Source organism: Bipolaris sorokiniana (assembly GCF_000338995.1).
Source record: "Bipolaris sorokiniana ND90Pr unplaced genomic scaffold COCSAscaffold_18, whole genome shotgun sequence".
NCBI classification, from domain to species: Eukaryota; Fungi; Ascomycota; class Dothideomycetes; order Pleosporales; family Pleosporaceae; genus Bipolaris; species Bipolaris sorokiniana.
The window spans coordinates 868,072-890,384 of NW_006911912.1; the positions used below are offsets into that span (position 1 = coordinate 868,072).

The 22,313-nt window shown below is 49.1% G+C and overlaps 9 protein-coding genes across 9 annotated transcripts; 5 read left to right on the forward strand and 4 right to left on the reverse strand.

Moving 5' to 3' along the window:
- The first annotated feature begins 95 nt into the window (after positions 1–95).
- COCSADRAFT_263439 (uncharacterized protein) lies at positions 96–2,355 on the forward strand. The gene has a single exon (XM_007707334.1). It carries the CDS (start codon positions 325–327, stop codon positions 1,975–1,977), a length of 1,653 nt encoding a protein of 550 aa, XP_007705524.1. The 5' UTR covers positions 96–324; the 3' UTR covers positions 1,978–2,355.
- A 14-nt stretch (positions 2,356–2,369) lies between these two features.
- COCSADRAFT_348598 (uncharacterized protein) lies at positions 2,370–3,927 on the reverse strand. Its single transcript, XM_007707335.1, has 5 exons — positions 3,885–3,927; positions 3,748–3,832; positions 3,623–3,691; positions 2,968–3,552; positions 2,370–2,903 (listed from the first exon to the last, which is right to left on the reverse strand). The coding sequence occupies exons 2-5, from the start codon at positions 3,830–3,832 to the stop codon at positions 2,470–2,472; spliced, it is 1,173 nt and encodes a 390-aa protein (XP_007705525.1). The 5' UTR covers positions 3,885–3,927; the 3' UTR covers positions 2,370–2,469.
- Positions 3,928–4,822: 895 nt separating this feature from the next.
- On the forward strand, positions 4,823–6,693 carry COCSADRAFT_348605 (uncharacterized protein; the record flags this gene model as incomplete). The annotated part of the gene is made up of 7 exons (XM_007707336.1): positions 4,823–4,960; positions 5,025–5,060; positions 5,203–5,562; positions 5,664–6,087; positions 6,176–6,320; positions 6,402–6,495; positions 6,574–6,693. The coding sequence occupies 7 exons, from the start codon at positions 4,823–4,825 to the stop codon at positions 6,673–6,675; spliced, it is 1,299 nt and encodes a 432-aa protein (XP_007705526.1). The 3' UTR covers positions 6,676–6,693.
- Positions 6,694–7,520: 827 nt separating this feature from the next.
- COCSADRAFT_176333 (uncharacterized protein) lies at positions 7,521–9,621 on the reverse strand (the record flags this gene model as incomplete). The annotated part of the gene is made up of 7 exons (XM_007707337.1): positions 7,521–8,081; positions 8,145–8,384; positions 8,486–8,578; positions 8,642–8,894; positions 9,000–9,127; positions 9,175–9,231; positions 9,550–9,621. 7 exons carry the CDS (start codon positions 9,619–9,621, stop codon positions 7,521–7,523), a joined length of 1,404 nt encoding a protein of 467 aa, XP_007705527.1.
- A 1,172-nt stretch (positions 9,622–10,793) lies between these two features.
- On the reverse strand, positions 10,794–11,560 carry COCSADRAFT_165330 (uncharacterized protein; the record flags this gene model as incomplete). Its single annotated transcript, XM_007707338.1, has 2 exons — positions 10,794–11,111; positions 11,282–11,560. The coding sequence occupies 2 exons, from the start codon at positions 11,558–11,560 to the stop codon at positions 10,794–10,796; spliced, it is 597 nt and encodes a 198-aa protein (XP_007705528.1).
- An 804-nt stretch (positions 11,561–12,364) lies between these two features.
- Positions 12,365–12,955, forward strand: COCSADRAFT_263457 (uncharacterized protein). Its single transcript, XM_007707339.1, has one exon. It carries the CDS (start codon positions 12,502–12,504, stop codon positions 12,880–12,882), a length of 381 nt encoding a protein of 126 aa, XP_007705529.1. The 5' UTR covers positions 12,365–12,501; the 3' UTR covers positions 12,883–12,955.
- Positions 12,956–13,450: 495 nt separating this feature from the next.
- Positions 13,451–16,342, reverse strand: COCSADRAFT_41642 (glycoside hydrolase family 78 protein). Its single transcript, XM_007707080.1, has one exon. It carries the CDS (start codon positions 16,213–16,215, stop codon positions 13,504–13,506), a length of 2,712 nt encoding a protein of 903 aa, XP_007705270.1. The 5' UTR covers positions 16,216–16,342; the 3' UTR covers positions 13,451–13,503.
- A 1,278-nt stretch (positions 16,343–17,620) lies between these two features.
- COCSADRAFT_185583 (uncharacterized protein) lies at positions 17,621–18,984 on the forward strand (the record flags this gene model as incomplete). The annotated part of the gene is made up of 2 exons (XM_007707340.1): positions 17,621–18,389; positions 18,456–18,984. Exons 1-2 carry the CDS (start codon positions 18,097–18,099, stop codon positions 18,982–18,984), a joined length of 822 nt encoding a protein of 273 aa, XP_007705530.1. The 5' UTR covers positions 17,621–18,096.
- Positions 18,985–20,461: 1,477 nt separating this feature from the next.
- Positions 20,462–21,187, forward strand: COCSADRAFT_165333 (uncharacterized protein; the record flags this gene model as incomplete). The annotated part of the gene is made up of 2 exons (XM_007707341.1): positions 20,462–20,575; positions 20,627–21,187. 2 exons carry the CDS (start codon positions 20,462–20,464, stop codon positions 21,185–21,187), a joined length of 675 nt encoding a protein of 224 aa, XP_007705531.1.
- Between the last annotated feature and the right edge of the window lie 1,126 nt (positions 21,188–22,313).

The following is a 22,313-nucleotide window of genomic DNA, read 5'->3' on the forward strand; positions in this document are numbered from 1 at the left end:
AGAAAAACCCAAAAAGCGACGATATGTACATAGGCTTTGATAAGATTTAATCATTCTCGGTTGATGTCGGTTCAACCGGATTAAACCCATCATGGTAGTTCGGATAATTCCATAGTCGGTACAGGCCGAGGCCCCACTTCCAGCCCGTGCCTGGTGGGTGTTCGCTTGACGACTTGATTGCGACAATGTTGTTAAACCTCTCGTTGGGGTTTCGACGCTGAGAGTGACTATTTCTTACCGGTCGGACCATTCTTGACGACTGTGGGGTTTGCATCGTCAACACGTCTCCTAAGCGGCACCTGGAAGCTGCATTCCGACCCTATCATGCCGTCCGCAACCATGCCGCCCGACGTGGATATCAGAGTCACGATGACGGAACGTGTGTTTCCTCAAAAGCTAACGCAGCATGAACACGCAATTCCACTGTCGCTACTGGACGCGACTACCGCCAACTTTGCTCTTACAAACGCTATATGGCTCTTCGAGCCACTCGATGAGAAGGATGTAGTGAATGTCGCCGAGCACCTCCGCCAAACACTCAGCACTGCGCTTACTTCGTATCCTCAATGGGCCGGCCAGCTGAAGTCTATCGCTGTTGTCGACGATGCGTCGGTTCCCGCTGAAGCGCAAGAGTTCCCAGCCCACGCCCGTCGCTTCGGCCGCGTCTATGCGCATTTCGGGGCTTCCGCAGACGTCGGTGTGGAGTTCATCTCAGCAACATGCTCTGCCACCACGGACTCCCTCTACCGAACAGAGCGCGTCAAGACTCAGCCACTTTGGGATCGCAAAGACGACAACCTCGGTGGGTTTGTGCCTGCTGTCGACATTGCGCATGCTCTACAACCTAACGAGCCCAATGTCGTGACGGGATTGCGCAAGCCGATCATGGCTATCCAATGCACCACGTTGTCAGATGGTGGTTTTGTCCTCGCTGCCAAAACGGCGCATCCTTTCGCGGACATTACAGGCCTTATCCGCTTCGTCAAGGACTGGGCGAATGTGAGCAGTGCCGTCATCAAGGGCCTCACAGCCCCAGCCCTGACTCCCGTCTTTGAGCCGGCGCGTCTGGACAATCTTGCTGCAGGTGACATCAACGCCGAGGAGTCGGACCCGGCCATAATTAGACGAACCGAACGTTTACCCTTGCACAGGTATGATTGGTGGGCTGCGCCAGGAAAGCCTCCCGCGCCATTCCTCGATGCGGCCAATCTGGTTTCACCAGCAGGCAAGCCTATGCCATGGACTGAATGGGATCTTAAGGTGCCTGTTTCTGACTATACCATTCATCTCAACACAGCGCAGGTCGATTTCCTTTTGAACGAAGCTACGAAGGGTACTGACAGTGATGGCCCGAGAATCAGCAAGCATGATGCCGTGTTGGCACACATTTGGTCCTGCATTGTGCGTGCACGTCAACTAGGGAAGGATGACAGCCCTGTCTATTGCGATCTTGTACTTGGCGTTCGATCCGCTTTCAAACTGGGTGAAGACTTTTTGGGTTCTCCGATTATCATGATGAAAGTTGAGCTGCCGGGCTCTGAGGTTGGCTCCGAACAATCAAGTAACGCTACCGCAGCGATGGTTCCCATCGCCCGAAAGATTCGGCATACGATTTCCACTGTCAGCGACCCAGCAAATCTCGCAGATCATCTTCATAGCGCTGCGTATGAGAAGTCTCCTCAGCGTATATGGCAGGCGTTCCTTGGCCGGCGTCATATCCTTGTGACGACCTGGGCGCGCGCTGGCATCTACGATGTTGACTTCGGTCTTGGATCACGCATTCGATACGCGGACGGTATCGTGCCAAACTTGGATGGCGACATTCTCATTAAAGAAGCACCCCCGTCTTCTGGAGAGTTCTTGTCTGGATCTCGGCCGTCTTGGACCGACAGCGGGGTGGATATCTCTGTCCATATTTGCACTGAGGATATGGAGCGATTGCTCAAGGATCCTTTGTTACTACCACGCTTTGATTAGACAACTCAAGATCGCTTCAGCCCATCAATTGTTCACTATGAACCTGCTCGCAGGGCTCTTTGGGTCGTGATTGTAGTCGTGAAAGTGTCATGTCTCATTGGCTGAATACAAATTGCCTATAAGTGGCTGCAGCCGCTCATTGTAATCGGACCCTGGCAGGACGGTGCACTACCCCGTCACATCCTAAACATTTCAAACCCAACAGATCAATTCTAAAATTCAAAGAACGCCGCTTGATGTAATCTGAAATGTACACATCTCAATTTTCTTAGAAGCCAACTCAGGTTTAATTCTTTTGAATTTGTCGGTATGACTGTAGTTATATCATGACGTATATTCAGTAATTACATTGATCGTAACAGTAATATTCAGAAGAGCAGACCTTGAGAACAGGGTTCATTGGTTTTTAGTTTACTACTCTGCGTCGAGTCTTACACTCAAACGCTTTCTGAAAGTGACCAGAACGAACCACCATACGATGTCGAATATCGTTCATCTCCTTTTGAACATGATACGACCAGCGGGGTTAGGCAAGTTCTGCGTCTCGAAAATTAAGCTGGCAGGTCTTCCAGCCTGGTTATCTGGAAACTTGAAGTCATAGTTCCTTAGAAGATAAACCATAATTGCCTTGATTTCGGCCGAAGCGAAAAAGCGGCCAGGGCACGCGTGGCGCCCGTATCCAAAGGCCATACTCGCGGGATGTGCAGCAGCAAAAGCCATCGAGGACTTTGCCTTTTCACTCAGAGAGTCTGGGGATGTCTTTGGAGCTGGCTCATCAAAACGGAAGCCTTTGAACTTTTCAGGTTCAGGAAAGATCTCGGGGTCCATCGAGATGGCGTGGGCGGGTACGCCGATAGTTGTGTGGGCCGGAATCTTCAGGCCGTCGGGAAGAGTGTAGTCTACTGTGATGACTCTCTCAAATGTGACTATGGGTGGTCAAAATACATAGAGGTTTTAGTAGGCGTTGTGTCTTTTATGTTGTAAACTTACTGAGAAGCAAGGGATTAAATCGTTGGCTTTCTTTCATGATGCTGTCCAACTTGGTCAATCTCTGGAACCCCTGGCGGTTGAGCAATCCATTCTCATCAAGATTTTGGTCGATTTCTCTCCTGAGTGGCTCTATGTATTCGGGCATATCGCAGAGATCATACAACAGTTGCGTAGGTGCTGCTGCACTAGTATGAATTGCAGCAAAGCTAACTTTCAGGAGAATACCGGCGAGGAAGGCGAGGTCTTTTTCATCTCCCTTGGCGTCCTCCGCCATCCAGTAGAGTAGATCAGGCGCAGCAGTGCCATTAGCCGCACGCTGTTCGAGAAGCGGAATTGCGGCCTTCTCTGCGGCAGTATAGTGCCTTTTGATATTCTGGATAGCTGGAACAAAGCGGGCAATGACCGGTTTGAGAAATTCAGGATACTTCTTGAGGGCCTGAGCGCCTATGAAACCGTCGGTCGCGAAATCGATGGAAGATTGAATCCATTCTTTGTTGCGGCTAAGGGTAGTGCCACCAAACATTCGACTTGACACGCGGGCCACAATTTGTGTGATTCGGTCGACTACATCTACCTCGGTCCAGTCTTAAATGATCGTGTCAGGAAACGTTCCTCGAGTTGATTGTAGAAGGCGAGAAAAGAATGCTGATCTTACCATGACAGGGTGGGAAAGAATCTTCAAAAGCGTCTTTGATCTCATCTTGAATGTGGTCCATGACGGTCCCTGTGTGCGAAAATTAATAAGAAATACTAAGACCCAGACTCCATTTGCCAGCTCACACAAGTTTCGATTCAGCTGCCCTCTGACAACGCGGGGATGAAGAGTCGAGCGGCTACCCATAGTCGTGTATTTGCCTTCGAACATCTGTAGCCCAATCAGTCGCAGGCTGAGGATACCATGGGGCGAACTCGCTGACCTCAATGAATGTGGCGACGAAATCAACCTCGGTTACTGGTGCGGACTTCAGATCTTCCAGGTATTTGACAGGAATCATCAGGCGTTCTCCCAGTTTGCTGGGAACATAGTACAGCCCGCGGTTTGCCTAGTACACGATTAAAATTAGAATCACCTCTCCCAGCAACCCAAGCGTATTACAGATGAGATCGGTTTGGAAATATGATTACATACCTGCTTATAGCCCTCTAGTAACATATTCTTACTATCGTTCACGAACCGGATCCGGTTCTTCTTGATTGCATCTTCTTCGCTTCCGCCAACAAACGGAACGCCTTTTACGTACGTTTGCCTAGAATAGCTCGATAACCAGTAAACCGATACAATGATAACTCCTGCAACACCGAGCAAAGTTCCGACATCGATATTAGAATAGGAGTTCCTTGCGAAGGAAACTCTATGTGCAATAAATTTCAGTGGATACGCCGGAGGCTGGAACGAAGTCATCTCGATAGATTCGACGACTTGAAATGTCAAAAACTTTGTTATGACGCTACCAAGGTTAAAACAGCCAGTTTGGCTGAAGCCTGGATAATCATGGTGTAAAAGTCGAATCGCGAACAAATTCGGGGTTCACCAGATCCGTCGATATCCGAGAACCCCCATGCCCCAACGCTGGCTCTCGAATGTTGCCCGATGTAGTCAGTCCACAATATCGATCTCCCTCACGAAGCTGGTCAAATGGGAGATATTCCGGATATGCACCAATCTTACACCAGCTCACACATTGTGGGACGGAAATCGTGGAATATCGAGACAACACCGAAAACATGATACTCAAAGCTCCGAGTAGAAGTATCGCCAGTATGCCGACACCGAATGAATATTTCGGACCGGATCTCGGAGCATACTTACAGCCTCGCTCACAATTTCTTTTTCAACCTTCTGACAAAAGCGGAAATGGCTGACGCATTTGCCCCTTTCAAAGTAGACGTTGGCTTGGAGTCAGAGCGCGCGTTTGACACCCGCCAAATTCACGCCGGAGCAAAGCCGGACTCGGCGACGAAAGCGAGGGCTGTTCCCATCTATGCCACAGCGGTGAGACCTTCCATCACCTAGTGTTGAAGTCTGGCTGGACTAGTTTATTGACAAACCCGAATAGTCATATGTCTTCACTAGTAGCGAGCATGCCCGCCGGGTGTGTAGTAACGAAGAGGCAGGATATGTGTATTCCCGGATATCGAATGTGCGTACCATACTCCGAAATTCATTGCGGTGTTCCAGAGACTCGCAGGACTGATTTTTTGCTGACATGGAGTGATCGTTCCCTATGACAATAGCCCACAGTAGAGGTCTTGGAAAAACGTATTGCGGCTCTTGAGGGTGGCACTGCCGCTGTTGCCTGCGCCTCCGGTCAGTCAGCAGTGTTCCAGACCATTATGTGTCTGGCTCACACCGGTGATAATATCGTTGCATCAACAGCGCTGTACGGAGGCAGCTACAGTTTGTTCAAGACATTATTGCCGCGTATGGGAGTGTCTGTCCGATGGGTGTCCACCGACGATGCTGAGGCCTACCGGCCGTTGATCGACGATAGAACAAAATTGATCTTTGTTGAGACAGTTGGAAATCCAGTCGTCAGCATTCCGGACCTTCAAGGTATTGCGGACATTGCACATGAGCATAATGTCCCTTTTGTAGTAAGTGTAGAGCCTCTTAGAGAAAAGCCCTGATAGAGGTATCATGTGATCCAAGGAGGTAGCTTTAACGTCAGATGAGACTTACCAACCTCGTTTTCTAGGTTGATAACACCTTCGGAGCAGGGGGTTTCTGGTGCCCTGTTGTGTCTTTCGGTGCTGACATCGTCGTCCACTCGGCGACAAAGTGGCTCGGCGGCCACGGGACGACGGTCGGCGGTGTAGTTGTCGACTCGGGGCGCTTTAACTGGAAGAAAGCGGGCGCACGCTTCCCGCACCTCACGCAAACGAGCGATGGGCCTATGGGCTTTTCTTTTGCAAGCAACTTTAACAATGTAGCCTTCGCAATGGCGCTGCGTATCGAGGTTGTCATGGAGGTTGGCAGCGTGCTGAACCCCTTCGCAGCGCAGCAAATTCTACTTGGCATGGAGACTCTGAGCCTCCGCTGTGATCGTATTGCCGCCAACGCCTTACATATTGCGCAGTTTCTAGCCGATCATGACCGGATCAATTGGATAAGCTATCCGGGTAAGTGAATTCCCGGGCATCGAAAGGGTGTTGGGAAAATCCAAGAAAATTGTGATGAGAATGGTAGCTGACGATACGGCATGGCTAGGGCTTCCAACGAGCAAATACTACGAGAGGGCTAAGAAATATCTACGACGGGGTTTTGGAGGAGTGTTGTCATTTGGCGTTGTAGGTGGCACAGTAGGCAGTAAAGCCTTTGTGGATGGGCTTCGTTTGATATCAAACATGACAAAGTACGTTCCTCCAGACCAGGGGTTTACGAGATCAGGAAAGACGATAAAAAGGCATTAGGGCTAACTGTTATGGGATTACAGCGTTGGTGACTGCAAAACCATGGCAACACACCCGTGGAGCTCAACGCACACCATCATGACTGAGCAGGATAGGTTGAATGCCGGCATCACCGAGGTAAGTCTAGACTGTTTCCGATTGCTCTGAAAGAGGCTCTCCAGCATGAGATGTCTAACATTGGCTTCTTTCTTTCAGGATCTTATTCGACTTTCCGTGGGAACAGAAGACGTAAACGATATCATAAATGATCTTCTTCGAGGGCTTAAAGCTATCCCAGATCAGTTTATCGCGCCCTAATGACCATCTTAGCATTCAGGTCCTTGGAAACATTTAAGAGGAATGAGAATGAATTTACTAGGGTTAATCACGTAGAATGCGATATATAGATGTCGAAGATTGTCGACGCATCTAGGTCGATGATTGTGACGAGCGTGGGAGTCGTTACCCTCCATCGGCGATTCTATATTCTCATCAACGAGTATTGCAACATCAATGAAATAATGAACTATGTGCACTGTTGCTGTCTTTGTGTTCCCTTATATCCATCTTGGGCCCTATTTCAGAATGTTTTCGAAGATTCTCTTTGTATGAACTAGACAGATCTGGTGAGCGCTCCCCGATATCGCAGAGACATCAGGTCGAGCTTGAGAGCAGAATTCACAAAGTATATCTCTCTGTGCGCCAATACACCACCCCCTTGCATAGATTTCCGTCCTCTATATACGCAATGTTTCTTATCTCTGTATTCCGTAATGAAATATATCTCAGGTTCCATTGACACCTCATGATGTGTTGTCTATCACCATGCTATATCGGCCGTGAAGATCCTTGGACAAGGGTCTTATCCCAACTGTACCTTGACTCATATTGTCCTGCTCTTGCACATTGCCTCACATTTTGCAATATCTGTATTGATTATGCTTATCATTCTATCTTACGGCAAAGCATACAGGTGTATCGCCAAGTCACGCATATCTGACACTGGCTCAGAAGTGAGATTCTCGGGCGCTTGCTTCGCGTTAGCGACATCAAAGAAGTCTTGTCCAAGTGCCTTTTGAGTGTTCGCATGACCTTTCGTTCCTCGTCGGCGATTGATCCAATTGCAGTTACATTACAATGATTGCCTACTATAGCGCCTTCTGCTACAAGTCACATTGAGCATTTGCGTTGTTGTCTCGAACTTCTTTAATGCCATTGACATTAAGCTCTAAAACGTTAGCATCTACACTGTAAGTTTTGAAATGTTCAACACTAGTGGCGACTGGAATGCTCATCTCTGCAAAACTAGTAGTGAATTCCTTTAGAGTAATAGCAATAATAGTGTTTGTAATGCCCATGGGATCGCCTGACGTTGCTCCACCATCATAGTAGGTGTATGCAACATCCTGTGTGTGAATAGCTGGTGGCACAGCAAAAAGATAAGAGTAGGTGTTGTTTCCGTACGCTTTTGAGAGGTGACAGGTGTTGTACGTGAAGCCGCTCTCAGCGATAATAGGGCTACCGTGCTGGACATTGTTTGTGTAACCCTTCGATCCGTCAAGCACGGGTGGGTACAGTCCATCCAGAATATAGTCGATTGACGATTGAGGTATATTTTCGAATAGTCCTCTAAGTAGGTCTTCTAACGCAGCAGTAGAAGAAAGCGTAAACGGGGTAAAGAGGGCCCCTTCATTAGCGTTGTGGCCGACCATGACACGTACATTCTTGTCGAATCATCATTGAGAGAGGGGTTGTGAAGGCTGAAGTGGAGTGAAAAGGCTATCAACGACAGGCCCATACATGAAAGAACCATACGTGGAGTCGTAGGCTATCTGTTGAGCGTTGGCGCGAATAAGCTCTTTAGACGGCAGTACGCGAAGCTTAGCGAGAGATGTAGTGTTCGTAAAGCTAAGGAATTTTTGGTAAATATCCTCCTGCGTAACAATGGAAGTAACTGGTCGCCAGCCAGGGCTTTGTATAACTGCTTGCTGGAATGGGGCTGAGTCTTTACCACTATAAGCAGTGATCTAGTGCATGATAGAGCTCCCACCAGCACTTTCTCGAAAGACTGTAACCTTAAGAGTACCAGTTATGTCGAACATACCAGATTGCCTCTTTCAAGACTTACTCGGTTCTTATCGCCTCCAAAATGATGGATATTCTTTTGAACCCATTCAAGCACCAGTCGCGGTTTGTAGAATCCCAAGTTAAAGACGCCTCCCTAAGCTTGATACGAGGGTCAGCCCATCCACCCTAAGGCATCAAGTCGTTAATTTATAGCAACGTAAAGAACGTTCCCATGCGTGGAGTTTCCAACAGCAAGGAAACCAGCAGGGTTGTTATTATGGCCTATAACATATCCAACACCATGGATCCACACCAAAACAGGAGCTCCACGTCCTTTACCAGCACGATTAAGGATATGCCAGTGCACAAACACGTCCAAAAAAAGACAACCTTCAGACTCCTGGGGGGTGCTCGCATTGGCACCTGGTGTTGGATAGGTTACATTGGAAATTGACAGTCCTAGTGCTTGCCTCATTACAGCCTCAGTGGAGACAGTAGTCCATGGGGCATATGCTTAAGGGTAGATTCTGGGAATGTTAACAGGAGTTTTCATTACCATTAAATAAAGTATGCACTGAGACATATCGTCGCTGTTGATGGACGATCGGCTTTTTGCTGGAAGCTGAGGAAGTTTAACTATCAATTCCTTAATAGGAGGTGCTCTATATCGTATATTTGAGAAGTTGTAAAAGTCGCTCGATTCCTATTTAGAATTAGAGACACAAGGACTAGGCTTCTAGTTAAACGCACGTTGAAGCCAGAAGCACGATAGACTTGGTAGCTAAGGTCAACAGTCGGTAGCGATGACTAGTTTTGTGAGTATGCAGCACCCAAAAGGGTCGCAGCAGCGAGGAGGTGGATCATTATGGCAGGCCAAGTATTGGGTTATCGAAAAAAGTACAGATGGATGCAAAAGCAAACGACTACCAAAGTATTTATTTCGCAGGATCCCAAGTCTTGCGAGTGATCATTTAGATGTACCGAGGTATTACAAGACGTGGAGAAATCCCTGAGCCAAATTCAGCTCCTGTCGCTCTTGTCGCTCTTGTCTCAAAGTTTGGCTCTATAGTCTGGCCGAAGCTAGTGGCGCTTGTATACGTAGTTTTAAAACACTACGCAAATTACAGTTGCAAGAAACAGGCCCAATCCGTGCCGAGGCAGCCAATCATCGCCCTGGTTTTTCCAACTGTCAAACATATATCTCCGTCATGTAATGGAAGCCTCGGTGGGATAGCGTATGATGGATTTTTCCTATAGGTGTTCACTTAGATTTGGTTGAACACAAGGCTATTTTTTATAGATATGGAGATGTTTTGACGTTGAGGTAGCGTATTGCTCAGCTCGCAAGTACGCGTTACCTATAGATTGCATTCTTGGCAGCCTGCAGGAAAAACACTATCGGACAAGTTGTCCAAGTGGAATGGGACCCATGACGATTTCGGTTGCACGACGCATTTATGCATTGCCAATTTTGGCTGGAATATTTCCGGTTAAAACACCATGCCAGCAGAGGCACTGCCATGGGGCAAGATAATCGTGCGCTTTTGTCAACTGTTGCTAATCAGCCCTGGGAGAGAAAACGGAGAGCACTAGGAGCGGCCAAGGATTCGGTCGAACTAACAATGTCGTTCGAAAATGCTCCATGTTGTACCTCACTGGACGGCGCAATGATTGCTCCTCCCCGCCAGCCGCTAACGTTAATGATGGATGAGTTTACCAGACGGGCGGATTTGCCATGACGCTAAAACCCGGCTAGCTTCAACGTTTATACCACTATTCTGTTAGTGCACAGAGTGATTCACTACTTTGCCTATGTCTATGCTAGTGTCATAATACTCTAATACTATGTATATCCGGCCAAGAACAACCCTCGGGGATCTGCCAAGCACCACTCAGACCCGAGGAGTCACTGGCACGTGTATAGAGTGCATAGCTTCCACATATGCAAACCCTTGAAGAACTATCAGAATTTATCTCAATTTCGACTTTACTGATATACTTACTGTCACCTACAAAAACACGATACAACTTGATTCGTTTTAACTCTTCATCAAAGATATGCTACCAGGCCAAGATAATAGGGCGGTTAGTAGATGAGGCATGAATGAACATGCAGGGGTTTACTAAAAGTCCTTAACACAGGCTTGGTATCACGTAGGTCGCCGGCCAGTGGCCTGCGTCAGTACTGCATCTGTGCGTAACATACCCCGAATTGTAAGTGATTTAACTTAATATAGTATTATACTAAGGTTAAATAATGTACCTTGAACGCAATTGATGGAAAGGGAAGAAGAGGAGGAGAGTTTAAGGCTAAAGGCCGAATTTCCCCAACATAACATTAGTTAGCTAGACTTCTGAACACCATTCTCTCAGAGCCTGGTGTCATATCGAATATCGCTGCCGCGCTTGATAGAAATTTTGCTCCTAGAGTACAACCCCACGGTTGAATTTCTGTCCAACAATAATGAGTTATCCCATTCTTCCCGCTCCATGGCTAGCTCTGCGACAGCTCGAAAACTTTGGAGTCTTTCCAGAGGCGGTTGAGTTGGTACCTCAGCCGCAGAGAGGAACGCCTTTCGTGCTTTTCGACGATACATCTGCTGATCCTGTGCCTGTACGAGCATCATGGAGTTCTTCAGCAACTTTGAGCTTCTCTCCCCATGTGCTGCGGTGCTGGGAATGTAAATCTGGTAGTGTAAGAGTAGTTTCCAAACGAGCTATGGCCTCATCCAAGTCCCTGTGACTCTTTGTTTTCAGGTGGCGTGCTTGCAGAGCATCAGACAGCATTTCGAGTAAATACGGGCTATCATGATGATCCGTCAGTGCATCTTCAGAATATCTCTCCTTCCAATTCTACCATTTCCGGTGGGGTGGAGCTTCTGAAGATCACGTCGTGCTGCATCGCAATCAAAGCCGTGAAGAAATCAGGTAGACGAGAATCGTGTTTGGACATGGAAGCAAGTACCTCGCACCCGTAGTTGATCGCTGTTTGTCGGTCAAAAACATCCTTCGTTTCGCAAAACTTCTTGTCGTAGTTTGCGACCAGGTCACACAATATGCGAACGCGCTGTTTCTTAACGTGGACCTTAATGAGCTGTTGCTCCAGGGCAGCAATCTTACTGTTCACAGGGTGCATCTTGCTTTCGGTCCTCAGTCCTTGAGCGGAGATGTGTTGAGAAATATGTCTACATTACACATCAATGGGGTACTCTATCGTTAATCTCCTGCTGGAGAGTAAGGACAGATATGCAGCAAATATCTAGCAAAGCGTGTTGCAGAAGCCGCGAAATGTATTCTATGCTGCGTATGACATGGCGAATGGCGAACTGCGAAAACGAGGCTAAGATATGCCGGCGAGATTCATGCAAGCCGGCAATAAAGGTAAGTATCGAGAGTCTATCATCGGGTCCTATGCTTGCTGTGTTTGGAATCTAGACCGGTCGAGACTTAGCGGGCTCGGCTCCGCCCTGGTGCGGCTGAGACGCTCAATAGTATTATCCGCGGATCACGCTAGCGGGCTCTCGTTTTTTGGGAGCACAAACCTCTAGTATAGAAGAGATAAGTCCTACGCAAGCTTGGTGTTCAGCTACGATTTCGCTGACCGACGTCAAGATGGTTTATCTAACTTTCACGTTCACGAGTAGACCCTTTACAAAAGACGTGATCGGGTTGGGGACGCTCATACCGGACAAAAGACACCCTAATCGCGACTCTATCCGCAACGAAGAAGTCGCCGAAGATGACTACTCGACCACACCAGAACGGAACTTTGATGCCTATCTCAACACAAGCTCTGATTTGAAGTTTCGTGCGATTCTGGGCAAAATCTTCACGTTCAGTATCTCCAAGAACTCCCACAGAACTCTACATTAAGCTTCTGGAAATGCGTAGCTATACGAGCTACATCATCCGCGAGACGTACTTCGAAATCTGTGCGCCTCTGACAACACTCGGCAAACGCTCGAGCAATGGAACGAAGAAGGCAAGGAAGCATACTTCATCATAGCATACCGCACACTCACAGACGCAAAACTTGTTGAAAGCTCACAAAGTCGGGGCAGCGAAGCCAATATCCAAATGTCTGTAGCAGCGCTTGCTGGCATGGGTGCGCCAGGGGGCGGGGCCTCTGATGTGGGCGTAACCGCAGCGCATGAAGGGAGACAAGAGAGGGGTGAGCACGTCATCTGCGAGGGGGAGCGAGTCTATGCTGTTTGTTGTCGCAAGGTGAAGCTGGAACTAATTGATGGATTTGTGGACGATGCTTGCCTTGCAAGCAAAGATGTCTGGGTATCTTACTATCCTGCGAGGGCTGTCAAAGAGGGGGTCAGTCTTACGCAAGTGGTTATCGACGACAAGGAGGATGTGGAGAATTCAAGCGAAGTCAAGGAAGTCTTGAAGTCTTGTGAGGGAGACATCTTTGAAACCTTACATAGTGACGGAGGGGAAAAAGAAGATTAGTACATCCTGTCTAGTGAGCGTTAACTAATCTAAATTCCGGCATTAGTAATCGAGCTTCGTCTTGGATGCCGCACTTAGCTTTCGTATTCTGCACTAGGCGGAACCATCCTTGTATAGCCTCAGGGTCCTCACAGAGAGCTGTGCTATGATCGTACTTTCGATCGAACTTGACTTTGAGCTCAGGGCAACGCTTGACGAAGTTTGCAGCCCAGTTCTTGCCAACTACCTTCTGGTGGCGAATAGTGAACAAAGAATTGGCCATCTATTCGATGTCAGCAAGTCGGGGCGGGTATCCTTGCTCTGATAGCTTCAAACATGCCTAAGAATCGCTACCTCTTCAAATCCTTGAAGAGCCATTGAGTTGGGCTCGCGATCGCGTCGTTGAGGCGCCCCAGCAAGCCGTTTTCGTAGTGTTGCGTCAGAGACGTTGTAGATAGCTGTAGCGCGTCTTATTTTCAGTGTCCCGCCTTGTTAGATAGGTTTTATCGCAAGCTATATATTTGTTTCCTTTGAGACCTTCTTTACTGTGTTGCATTGAGGCATCACGACTTGATTGAAGTTTGATAGGGTCTTGGCAAAAAGTACGTCACTCGCTTGTGGAGTACATACGTTATATCGCAATTACAAATCTACCTTATATTTGAATAAATAGGTTCCGGATCCCAGAGTTTTAACTGTAGGACCTGCTAACACCACCTCAGCTGTAGCACATGGCGGAATCACAACCTCAAGCCTCACTGTTCCTGCCTCCTTATCCAAACTCCAGGCACTCTTCGCGAAGCCCAATGGCGTCTCTAAAGAAGCCTCAGCGTGCGTTAACCCGCCCCCAATCAAGGGCTTTATCCTGATCTTCCTGTAGCCTGGCTCAACTGCTGTCAAACCCGCCACGCTCTCCTGCAACCATGATGCCACAGTGCCAAACGCATAGTGATTATGCGACATCTTCGCGTTCCCTTTGCCGTCATATCCTTCCCAAGTCTCCCAGAGAGTCGTTGCGTCCTTCTGGACAGGATACAGCCACGATGGCGCTGTGTCTTGCATCAGGATACGGTATGCGATATCTGCCCTGCCGTATTCGGCAAGTACAGGGAGCAGCAGCCCGGTGCTCATGAAGCCAGTTCCCAGATGGTAGCCGGCTTGCACTATGAGTTCTACGAGGCGCTCTAAAGCTGCTGGTTTTTGCTCTGGCTCAATGAGGTTGAAGGCGAGGGCGCGGAGGTAGTCGTCTTGGTAGTCTCCTGCGATGCGGGCACCGCGTTGTCGGACAAAAGCAGTGCGCCACGCTTCCGATGTTCTTTTCGACAGTGCGAGATAATGTTCAGCGTCGTCCTGTTTGCCAAGAATATTGGCGATGTTAGAGAGCAGACGAGCTGAGTGGGCTAGATAAGCTGTGGAAATAGCGGCGCTGGGGAACAAGACGTCTTTGATCATTGTGAGGATCCCGCTTCCAGCCCGAAGCCATTCCCCCCAGCTGAAGCCAGTGTCTAAGATGTACTCCTCGAGGTCCCCACATCCAGCACCGAATTTAGTGCAGAGCCATCGCCCCCAGCTCATCTTCTCTCGTGCTCGATGTGCCAAGCTATCCACCCACCTTGTCATGCTGTCGTACTGTCGCGAGAGGACTACGTCGTCATTATAGTGCTGATATAGGGCCCAAGGCATCATTGTAGAAGCATCGCCCCATCCCGTTGATCCTGAGAACATCCTCCCCATGAGCGATAGCTGGCTACTGAACTGTGATGCACCACTGGGGATATATGGTGGGATGGTTCCGTCAGCACGTTGCTCCGCAGCCAGGCAACGCAAGTACCGACGCAGGAAATTCTGACTATCGAATAGCAACGTTGCAGTAGAAGAAAACACCTGGATATCTCCAGTCCATCCCATTCGTTCTCGAGTCGGACAGTCAGTTGGGGTGTCTGTGAAATTGCTGCGGGCGCCCCAAACAACGTTCTCATAGAGCTTATTAAGGCGCGCGTCTGAGCAGGTGAAAGATCCCGTAGTTGGGAAGTTGGAAGCCAGGACAACTCCGTGGACGTCGGAGGGACTAAGATTGTAGTCCAAACCTTGAACTTCGGCGTAGCGAAATCCATGGATGGCGAACCAGGGCTGGAATTCAACTGCATTATCTCCAAGCGTGACAACGTCCCGTTGTACGATATGTGGAACGAAGGGAAGCTTCAAGTAGTCGACATCAAGCTCTCCGTCGCTAGAAAGGACTTCGCTATATGTTATGGCGATCTTGCAACCTGCCCGGCCGCGGAGCTTTATTGCCATGATTCCGGCAAAGTTTTGACCAAATTCGATTACTTGTGCCCCTGACGTGGCATGAAGTACGGCCTTGGGTGGCAAGCGCATGACTTCCTCGACGCGTTCGACTTCTTCTGCGATGAGCTTCTTCGTCAAAACTGGGACCTTTTCGGCAAAATTAGTAGATGGAGCATCGCACTTCCCCAGCCATTCGTCAGAGATTCGAAAGTCGGTTTGTTCGCCCCATACGGGGTCTGATCGAACGATAGAACCTTTAAAAGGCCTCCATGTCTCGTCTGTACAGAATGTGACAGTTTTCCCATCATCTGTATCCACCTCGAGTTGTATCAGTGCAGAAAGCCGGTCTCCGTATCGACAGCGCCCTTCGGTGATGCCTATCTGACCTCTGAACCGCCCATCCGCAATAACGACACTGATCACATTCTCGCCAGTCCTGAGATATTTTGCAATATCGTAAGTCTGGTATTCAGTGAATTCATCAAAAGGTGTCCAGCGTGGCACCAACGCCGTACCAGTGACGTTGTTTTGATTGACGAAGAGCTTATACCATCCACAAGCCGTTGCGTAAGCTCGCCCACGGACTGGTTCTCGCGCAAGCTGCAAGCTACTAGAGAGGTATATAACTCTATCATCTTTTCCTGATGTTCCAGTCGTTGTCATCACTGGAGCGCTAATCCAGGATGCTTTCCAGTCCGATGGCAGGAGCAGACCTGTTTCGAACCATGCTTGCTCAGCCGTGTCCCAAGTTTCGTCGCTAGGCTCGTCGAGTTGATCCCATATGCGGAGGCGCCAATGATACCTCGTGCGACTCTTCACACTGCTCCCCGCGTAGATGGCGGTCAGTGATGGATTTTTGCTTGCAGCCGTCTTTTTGCTGTCCCAAACGATAGTGTTGGATTCGAAGGATAGAGATGTAGAAACTTGAAGTTCATAGGAGGACTGCGTGACATCACAAATGCCTTGATTAGCTGCTAGCTGCCAGCTGAATTCCACGGGGAACGCATCGATCCCAAGCGGACGTGAAAGTCTGTTAGTGCGCAAACAGTACGGTCGTGCTGTCATGAGGAAAGTCGGTAAGAGAAGACAATATGTGCGGATTGACGAAATAGATGATCATGAATCTCAATTTTGGAGTAAGGCTTTTATGATTATACCGAGCTTGCCTACTGACTGGTTTTGAATGTTGTTGCGACGGTCCTAGCATGGTGACTGTGCCGGTCCCCTTCATGCTAACATTACCGACGCGTTCTCCGCTAAAACGCGTAAATAAGCTTCGGCTAAGAAATTTATTCTGATTGGAGGTTTCTCGCCCTTCCTCCATCCTGCAACATTCTTTAATTGGGCGTCGACGCGAGCGCCTCTCGGCCCCGGGTACAGCTGTCATCCGTCCTCAAATCGCCGCGAGCGCCTTCCGGCCCCGGGTACAGCTGTTATCTGTCCGTGAAACGCCGTAAGCTACAGTATCACCGACAGCAGCCACTGCTGCCTGTTGATTGTTGATTGTATGAGTCGCTCTCAGAAGAACAAATAAATGGTCTCTAGCTCATTCGGATGAGGAACGCAGGCTCTCCAATATCCAACTGTTCCTCGGCAAAGATTCCCGCGTCAGAGTGGGTCTCGACTTCTGCGATAAATGCAGTCCCTATACCGACAGGCAAGGGGGCGACGGAGGCGAAGTCAGGCTCCTATTTGAAGGCTACGGTCCAGGCAGTAAATATAACCTCAAATATTCTCTCTTCGCTATATTCTCTTGGAACCATGACCCGGTCCTAGAAGAAGATCCAACAAGACATTGTGCGGCTAAGCGAGCGCCTCGACCAATAGGCCGAATATCTGCCGCCAGAATCCAACTGCCAAAGTCGGGGAGGGACCAACACGCCTCCATGCTTTAATCGCAAACGCATATTGCTAAGTTTTTGCTTCTGTAGCGACCGACTATTCCTCACACGCCCGTGCCTCAGTGGCCTCAGCCAAGGAGATAAGCACCCCGGCGTTGCGACAGTCTTCACGTGCCATGTGGCGAATATCTGCATTGGCACGGCGAAGATAGAAACTGTATGCAGAACCCTCTGGTGGAGCGCGCATACTGCATGGCCCTCAATACGCTGCGCGCAGTGGCAAATTGACTCTCTCTCGGCATTTCGGATCTGTGGCTCGAGGACGCAACAGCCTTTCGGAAATACGATCCAATTGTTGGCAGCACAAGTGGCGCGAGGCAGTCTCCAGCAGGCGCAGCGATGGCCTTGCAGACGCAAGCCCCAGTCTATAGCCCCCGGTTGCCGCACGCATGTCGATAGCGGGGGCGCGACGTCCAAGTTGATGTACAACAGTGAGGCTGAACTGTTGCAGCGCGACCTTGGCCGCCAACGCCGTTTGCGCTGCCTGAAAATGCCTCTACTTGCTCCATATTATCTCTAGTCTTCTGCTACGCTGTTCTCATGAGCAAGGATAACGTCAGTGCGATTTACTCCCTAACTTGGTCGCTAGAGCGTTAGTAAGCTAGCAAGCGCGGCGTGCTTGGATTCACCTCTTCCTTCCTGCATCACTACAGGCCAGGCAACATCATCGCACATTTGGTCTTAGCTAACCTGCTGAGCTCGCAGCGCCAAAGACGCGCCCAACATGGCTGCAGCCGCTCTACAGCCTTGCGGCTGACGTTCTGCATGCGCATAGAGCCACATCTACCCCGCCTGAGGCCTGGTGTGATGCCGTTGCCAGACTAAGAACACAATACAGCGCGTTCGCCTCAGCTCGCGCTTTTAGGAACACTGTTCTACTATCAAGGCATTTAGAGCTGCACGGCTATCCATTGTCCTCCTCTTATGCCAATCTCTACAGCGCACGGCACGGCACAGCCACTACACCCTCGTCCTACTAGACTGCTACGTCGAGCCTCTCGCGTCTCGTTCCTACCACACGCCCACCACACATCCACACGAGCCGATGCGTCTTCTAAAGTACAGAGAAGATGGCTACCTCACGATCACCAGCTTCGAAGATGGCGCGATACCCCCTTATGCGATACTTTCACACACCTGGGGGAAAGATGCAGAGGAGGTGACTTTCGCGGACCTTGCAAAAGGCGACGGCAAGCACAAGCCCGGCTACGAGAAGATTCGCTTCTGTGGGGAGCAAGCACAACAAGACGGACTGCAGTACTTCTGGGTCGACACTTGCTGCATCGACAAGGCAGATAAGGCAGAACTTTCTTTGGCTATTCAGTCCATGTTTCGCTAGTATCAAAACGCAACGAAGTGCTACGTACACCTTTCCGACGTATTAATAAAGAATGGGAAAACTAGCGGTTCGTCTACTGAGTTCACTTGGGAGCCAGCCTTTAAGTCAAGTAAATGGTTCACGCGTGGCTGGACGCTCCAAGAGCTTCTCGCGCCAAGCATCGTTGAATTCTTCTCCCAAGAATGGGAGAGGCTTGGTGATAAGATATCATTAAAGTCTCTAAATAATAAGGTTACTGGTATTCCATGCAAAGCGCTCGACGGAGTTCCTCTTTCTCAATTTAGCGTTAACGAGCGACTGCGGTGGAAGGGCGATAGGCAGACTAAACGCGAAGAAGACGCATGGTACTCATTGTCAGGCATTTTTGATGTCGAGATCGCGCCAGCTTACAGCGAAGGGGCGGTTAGCGCATTTAAACGTCTAAAGGACGAGATTGATAAGCTCGAAATATGCATTCGAGACATACGTCACATAGATCCGCGTGATGATAAGAAGCGCATTGAGGATACAAAGGGCGGACTACTAGCAGACTCCTACCGCTGGGTTCTTAGCAATACTGCTTTCCAGCAATGGCAACAGGACCCGCACAGCTAGCTGCTATGGGTAAAAGAAGATCCTGGAAAGGGTAAAACGATGTTGCTCTGCGGTCTTATTAACGAGCTGTAGAGTTTAGTGCCGGAAAGGGCTCTACTGTCGTACTTCTTCTGTTAAGCGACTGACGCGCGCATTAACAGCGCCACGGCTGCGCTTCGAGGGCTGTTGCACATGCTTATGACCTAGCAACCATCACTTGCATCGCATATCCGTAAGAAGTACGACTGCGCCGGTAAGGCCCTATTTGAAGACGTGAATGTCTGGGTAGTTTTGGTAGAGATCTTCAAAGGCATACTTTAAGACCCATAGCTGCGCCCAACGTATCTAATTATCGACGCGCTAGATGAGTGCGTTACTGATCTGCCAAAACTGCTAGGGTTTGTCGCAAAGCAGTCGTCCGCGTCTCCCTATGTTAAGTAGGTTATTTCTAGCCGTAACTAGCCAGACATTGAAGCATAGCTGGAGCAGGTAGGACATAAAGTAAAGCTAAGTCTTGAGCTGAACGCGCAGTTAGTTGCGGCTGCGGTGGATGTCTTTATACAGCGAAAGGTGGATTAGTTAGCGCGGGAAAAGCAGTACAAACCAGAGGTCCGACACGCCGTGCTCTAGCACCTAAGGTTAAACGCTGACAACACCTTCCTTTGGGTGGCGTTGGCGTGCCAGGACCTTAAAACGACACCAAAGTGGAACGTGCTAACGAAGCTAGCCCTATTCCCGCCTGGCCTAGACTCCTTATGTAAGCGGATGATGGATTAGATAAGCCAATCTGACGGCGCTAAGATCTGCCTGCATGTACTGGCTTCGACTGCGATCCTATATCGACCTGTTACGATCTCTGAACTAGTTGCGCTCGTAGAGTAGCTTGAGGACTTGGACGACCTAGAGTCGGTGCGGGAGATTGTCAGCTTCTGCGGGTCGTTTCTCACTCTGCGAGAAGATACAGTCTACTTTGTGCATTAGTCTACGAAGGACTTCCTCTTTATAAAGGCATATAATAAAGTCTTTCTAGACGGGATCGAAGACGTTCATCGGACGATCTTCTTAAGGTCGCTAGCGATTCTATCTAGGACATTGCGTAGGGACATGTACAGCTTGGAAGCCCCGGGATATCCTATTAAAGACGTTAAGCTACCTAAGCCAGACCCGTTAGCAGTATCACGCTACCCGTGTATCTACTGGATCGACCATCTGTGCGACTTAAAGCCCAACTTATTAGTAAATAGAGTGGGCGACCTGTAAGTCCTAGGCGTAGTCGACGAGTTCCTAAGAAAGAAGTATCTCTACTGGCTAGAGGGGCTTAGTCTATGTAGGGGCGTAGGCAAAGGCGTTGTCTTGGTGGAAAAACTGTGGCTGTTGGTGTAGGTAAGTTATCCAGAATCTGTGTTTGCGTATAGTATGATCTAGATACTAACGCTAGTAGTAGATGTGTGGCTAAGGTAGACTCGCTGAGCTTGTTTAAGACGCACGGCGATTCATCATGTACCACAAAGGGGTAATTGAGGGTTACCCTCTTCAGGCTTATGCGTCCGCACTCCTGTTCAGTTCTATAGGTAGTCTAATTAGACAGCTGTTCCAGCACGAAGAACTAGACGTAATTAGTATTAGGCTAGCTCTGAGCGATGAGTGGAGTGCGTGTCTGTAGACGCTCGAGGGCCATAGTGATTGGGTTAGCTTGGTGGCCTTCTCGCACGACTCGACCCGGCTGGCGTCGGCGTCTGAAGACAGTACTGTTAAGGTGTGGGATACGAGTAGCGGCGCATGTCTGCAGACGCTCGAGGGCTATAGAAGTTGGGTCAGCTCTGTGGCCTTCTTGCACGACTCGACCCGGCTGGCGTTGGCGTCTGACGACAGGACCGTCAAGGTGTGGGATGCGAGCAGCGGCGCGTGTCTGCAGACGCTCAACGCTGGCAGAACTCTCTACAACCTGTCTTTTGATCGTGACGGTTCTCGCCTCTTGACTGAAATAGACACTTTCGACATTCAGAGCACGGAGGCTTCCAGCACGATAGATCTTGCAAAACCCGCCCGCCCTATACACCTAAAGACTGGCTTTAGCTCAGACGGCATGTGGATCCAGAATGTTGGTAACAACATGCTATGGGTACCATCAGAATATCGACCGTCGTGTTCGTCTGTGTGTGGGACCATGGTTGGTGTAGGTGTTGGGTCTGGAAGAGTGTGGATTTGTGGTATAGCCCTTTAAATTACTTTTATGTGTTTGTTGCAGCAAGGCAAAGTTCCATTCTTCTTTTATACAGTTTATTTCTCTCAACCTCTATTCGGTCTTGAGGGCTGAGGGTGCACACGAGTATTTATATGGTCTCTGCATTACCGCCTAGAAGCTTCGAGCACGGTTTGAGAAGGCAGCTATCGTTACATCGCATTAATTACTCGATCAATCCAGAATAACGTGCATCGCCCGTAAGCGAGAAACGCCCCCTCAGCGAGATGAGCCAACTCGACAGGCACCTCACCCATCCCCATACACTTCTAGAGATCTGAAACTGTCGTGCATCTGCAGTTTAGACTCTTCTGCCTCTTCTACCACATTGCAGCAGAGGAAATACGATAGTTGTGGTCGAGCTGTGGCGCCAAGCGGAGGTCCATTTGACACGGAGATAAGCTCGGAGTATATGTTCTCCAAGCTCAAGCATCTTGAAAATGACGGACGATGTGCACTTCAGATGCATCTATCGCCGCAGCAGTTGCAGATTGCGGGAGATAGGGCTAGTAGTAGTCAAGCAGGGGTGAGAACTAAAGTAGTTCCTATCGCAGCGCGCAATATGACAGTTATTGCGACTATAACTACCATATTTCAATTATTATAAGATGTAGGGCTACAGAGAAAGACCTATGTAACGGCGCAGGCAAGACTACTCGGATCAGTATCGGCGGTAGTGTCACTCAGAGGCATATGGGAGTGCGTGGGACATTAAACGAGCCTTGATTCGAATAGACACCTATAGGCCTTGTACGAAAGGATATTAAAAGTCTATAGAGCTAGTTACAGGGAGTGTCTTCTTATATACTTATCTTAGTTAGATCCGAATCGGATCTGACTTTATAACGAGTGGTTAATGAAGAGGGCGGCGAATGCTACCTCCGATCCGGCTCTGGGATTAGTCCGATACTTGGCGAAGTTGTAACATTGTTACAGTGATCGGCTTTGGTATCCAATACTATACTATCGCTATATAAGCCTACGCTTTACTTGAAGAGGCGTATCTTGGTACTAATGAAGCTTCTCTTCTAATTAGAAAGAACTGGGCACGTCGTTGGCTTCGCCGTCACCCAAAATACAAGCGCGTTAAGGTAAAACTGATAGAGAT

Excerpts from the sequence above, each read along its gene's own strand:
- COCSADRAFT_348598 (XM_007707335.1), bottom strand. The coding sequence starts at position 3,832 with ATGTTCGAAGGCAAATACACGACTATGGGTAGCCGCTCGACTCTTCAT. Across the intron at positions 3,553-3,622 it reads TTCTTTCCCACCCTGTCATG|ACTGGACCGAGGTAGATGTA; the intron begins GTAAGATCAGCA and ends CGATCATTTAAG. Across the intron at positions 2,904-2,967 it reads ATTTAATCCCTTGCTTCTCA|TCACATTTGAGAGAGTCATC; the intron begins GTAAGTTTACAA and ends GACCACCCATAG.
- COCSADRAFT_263439 (XM_007707334.1), top strand. The coding sequence starts at position 325 with ATGCCGTCCGCAACCATGCCGCCCGACGTGGATATCAGAGTCACGATG.
- COCSADRAFT_263457 (XM_007707339.1), top strand. The coding sequence starts at position 12,502 with ATGTCTGTAGCAGCGCTTGCTGGCATGGGTGCGCCAGGGGGCGGGGCC.
- COCSADRAFT_41642 (XM_007707080.1), bottom strand. The coding sequence starts at position 16,215 with ATGACAGCACGACCGTACTGTTTGCGCACTAACAGACTTTCACGTCCG.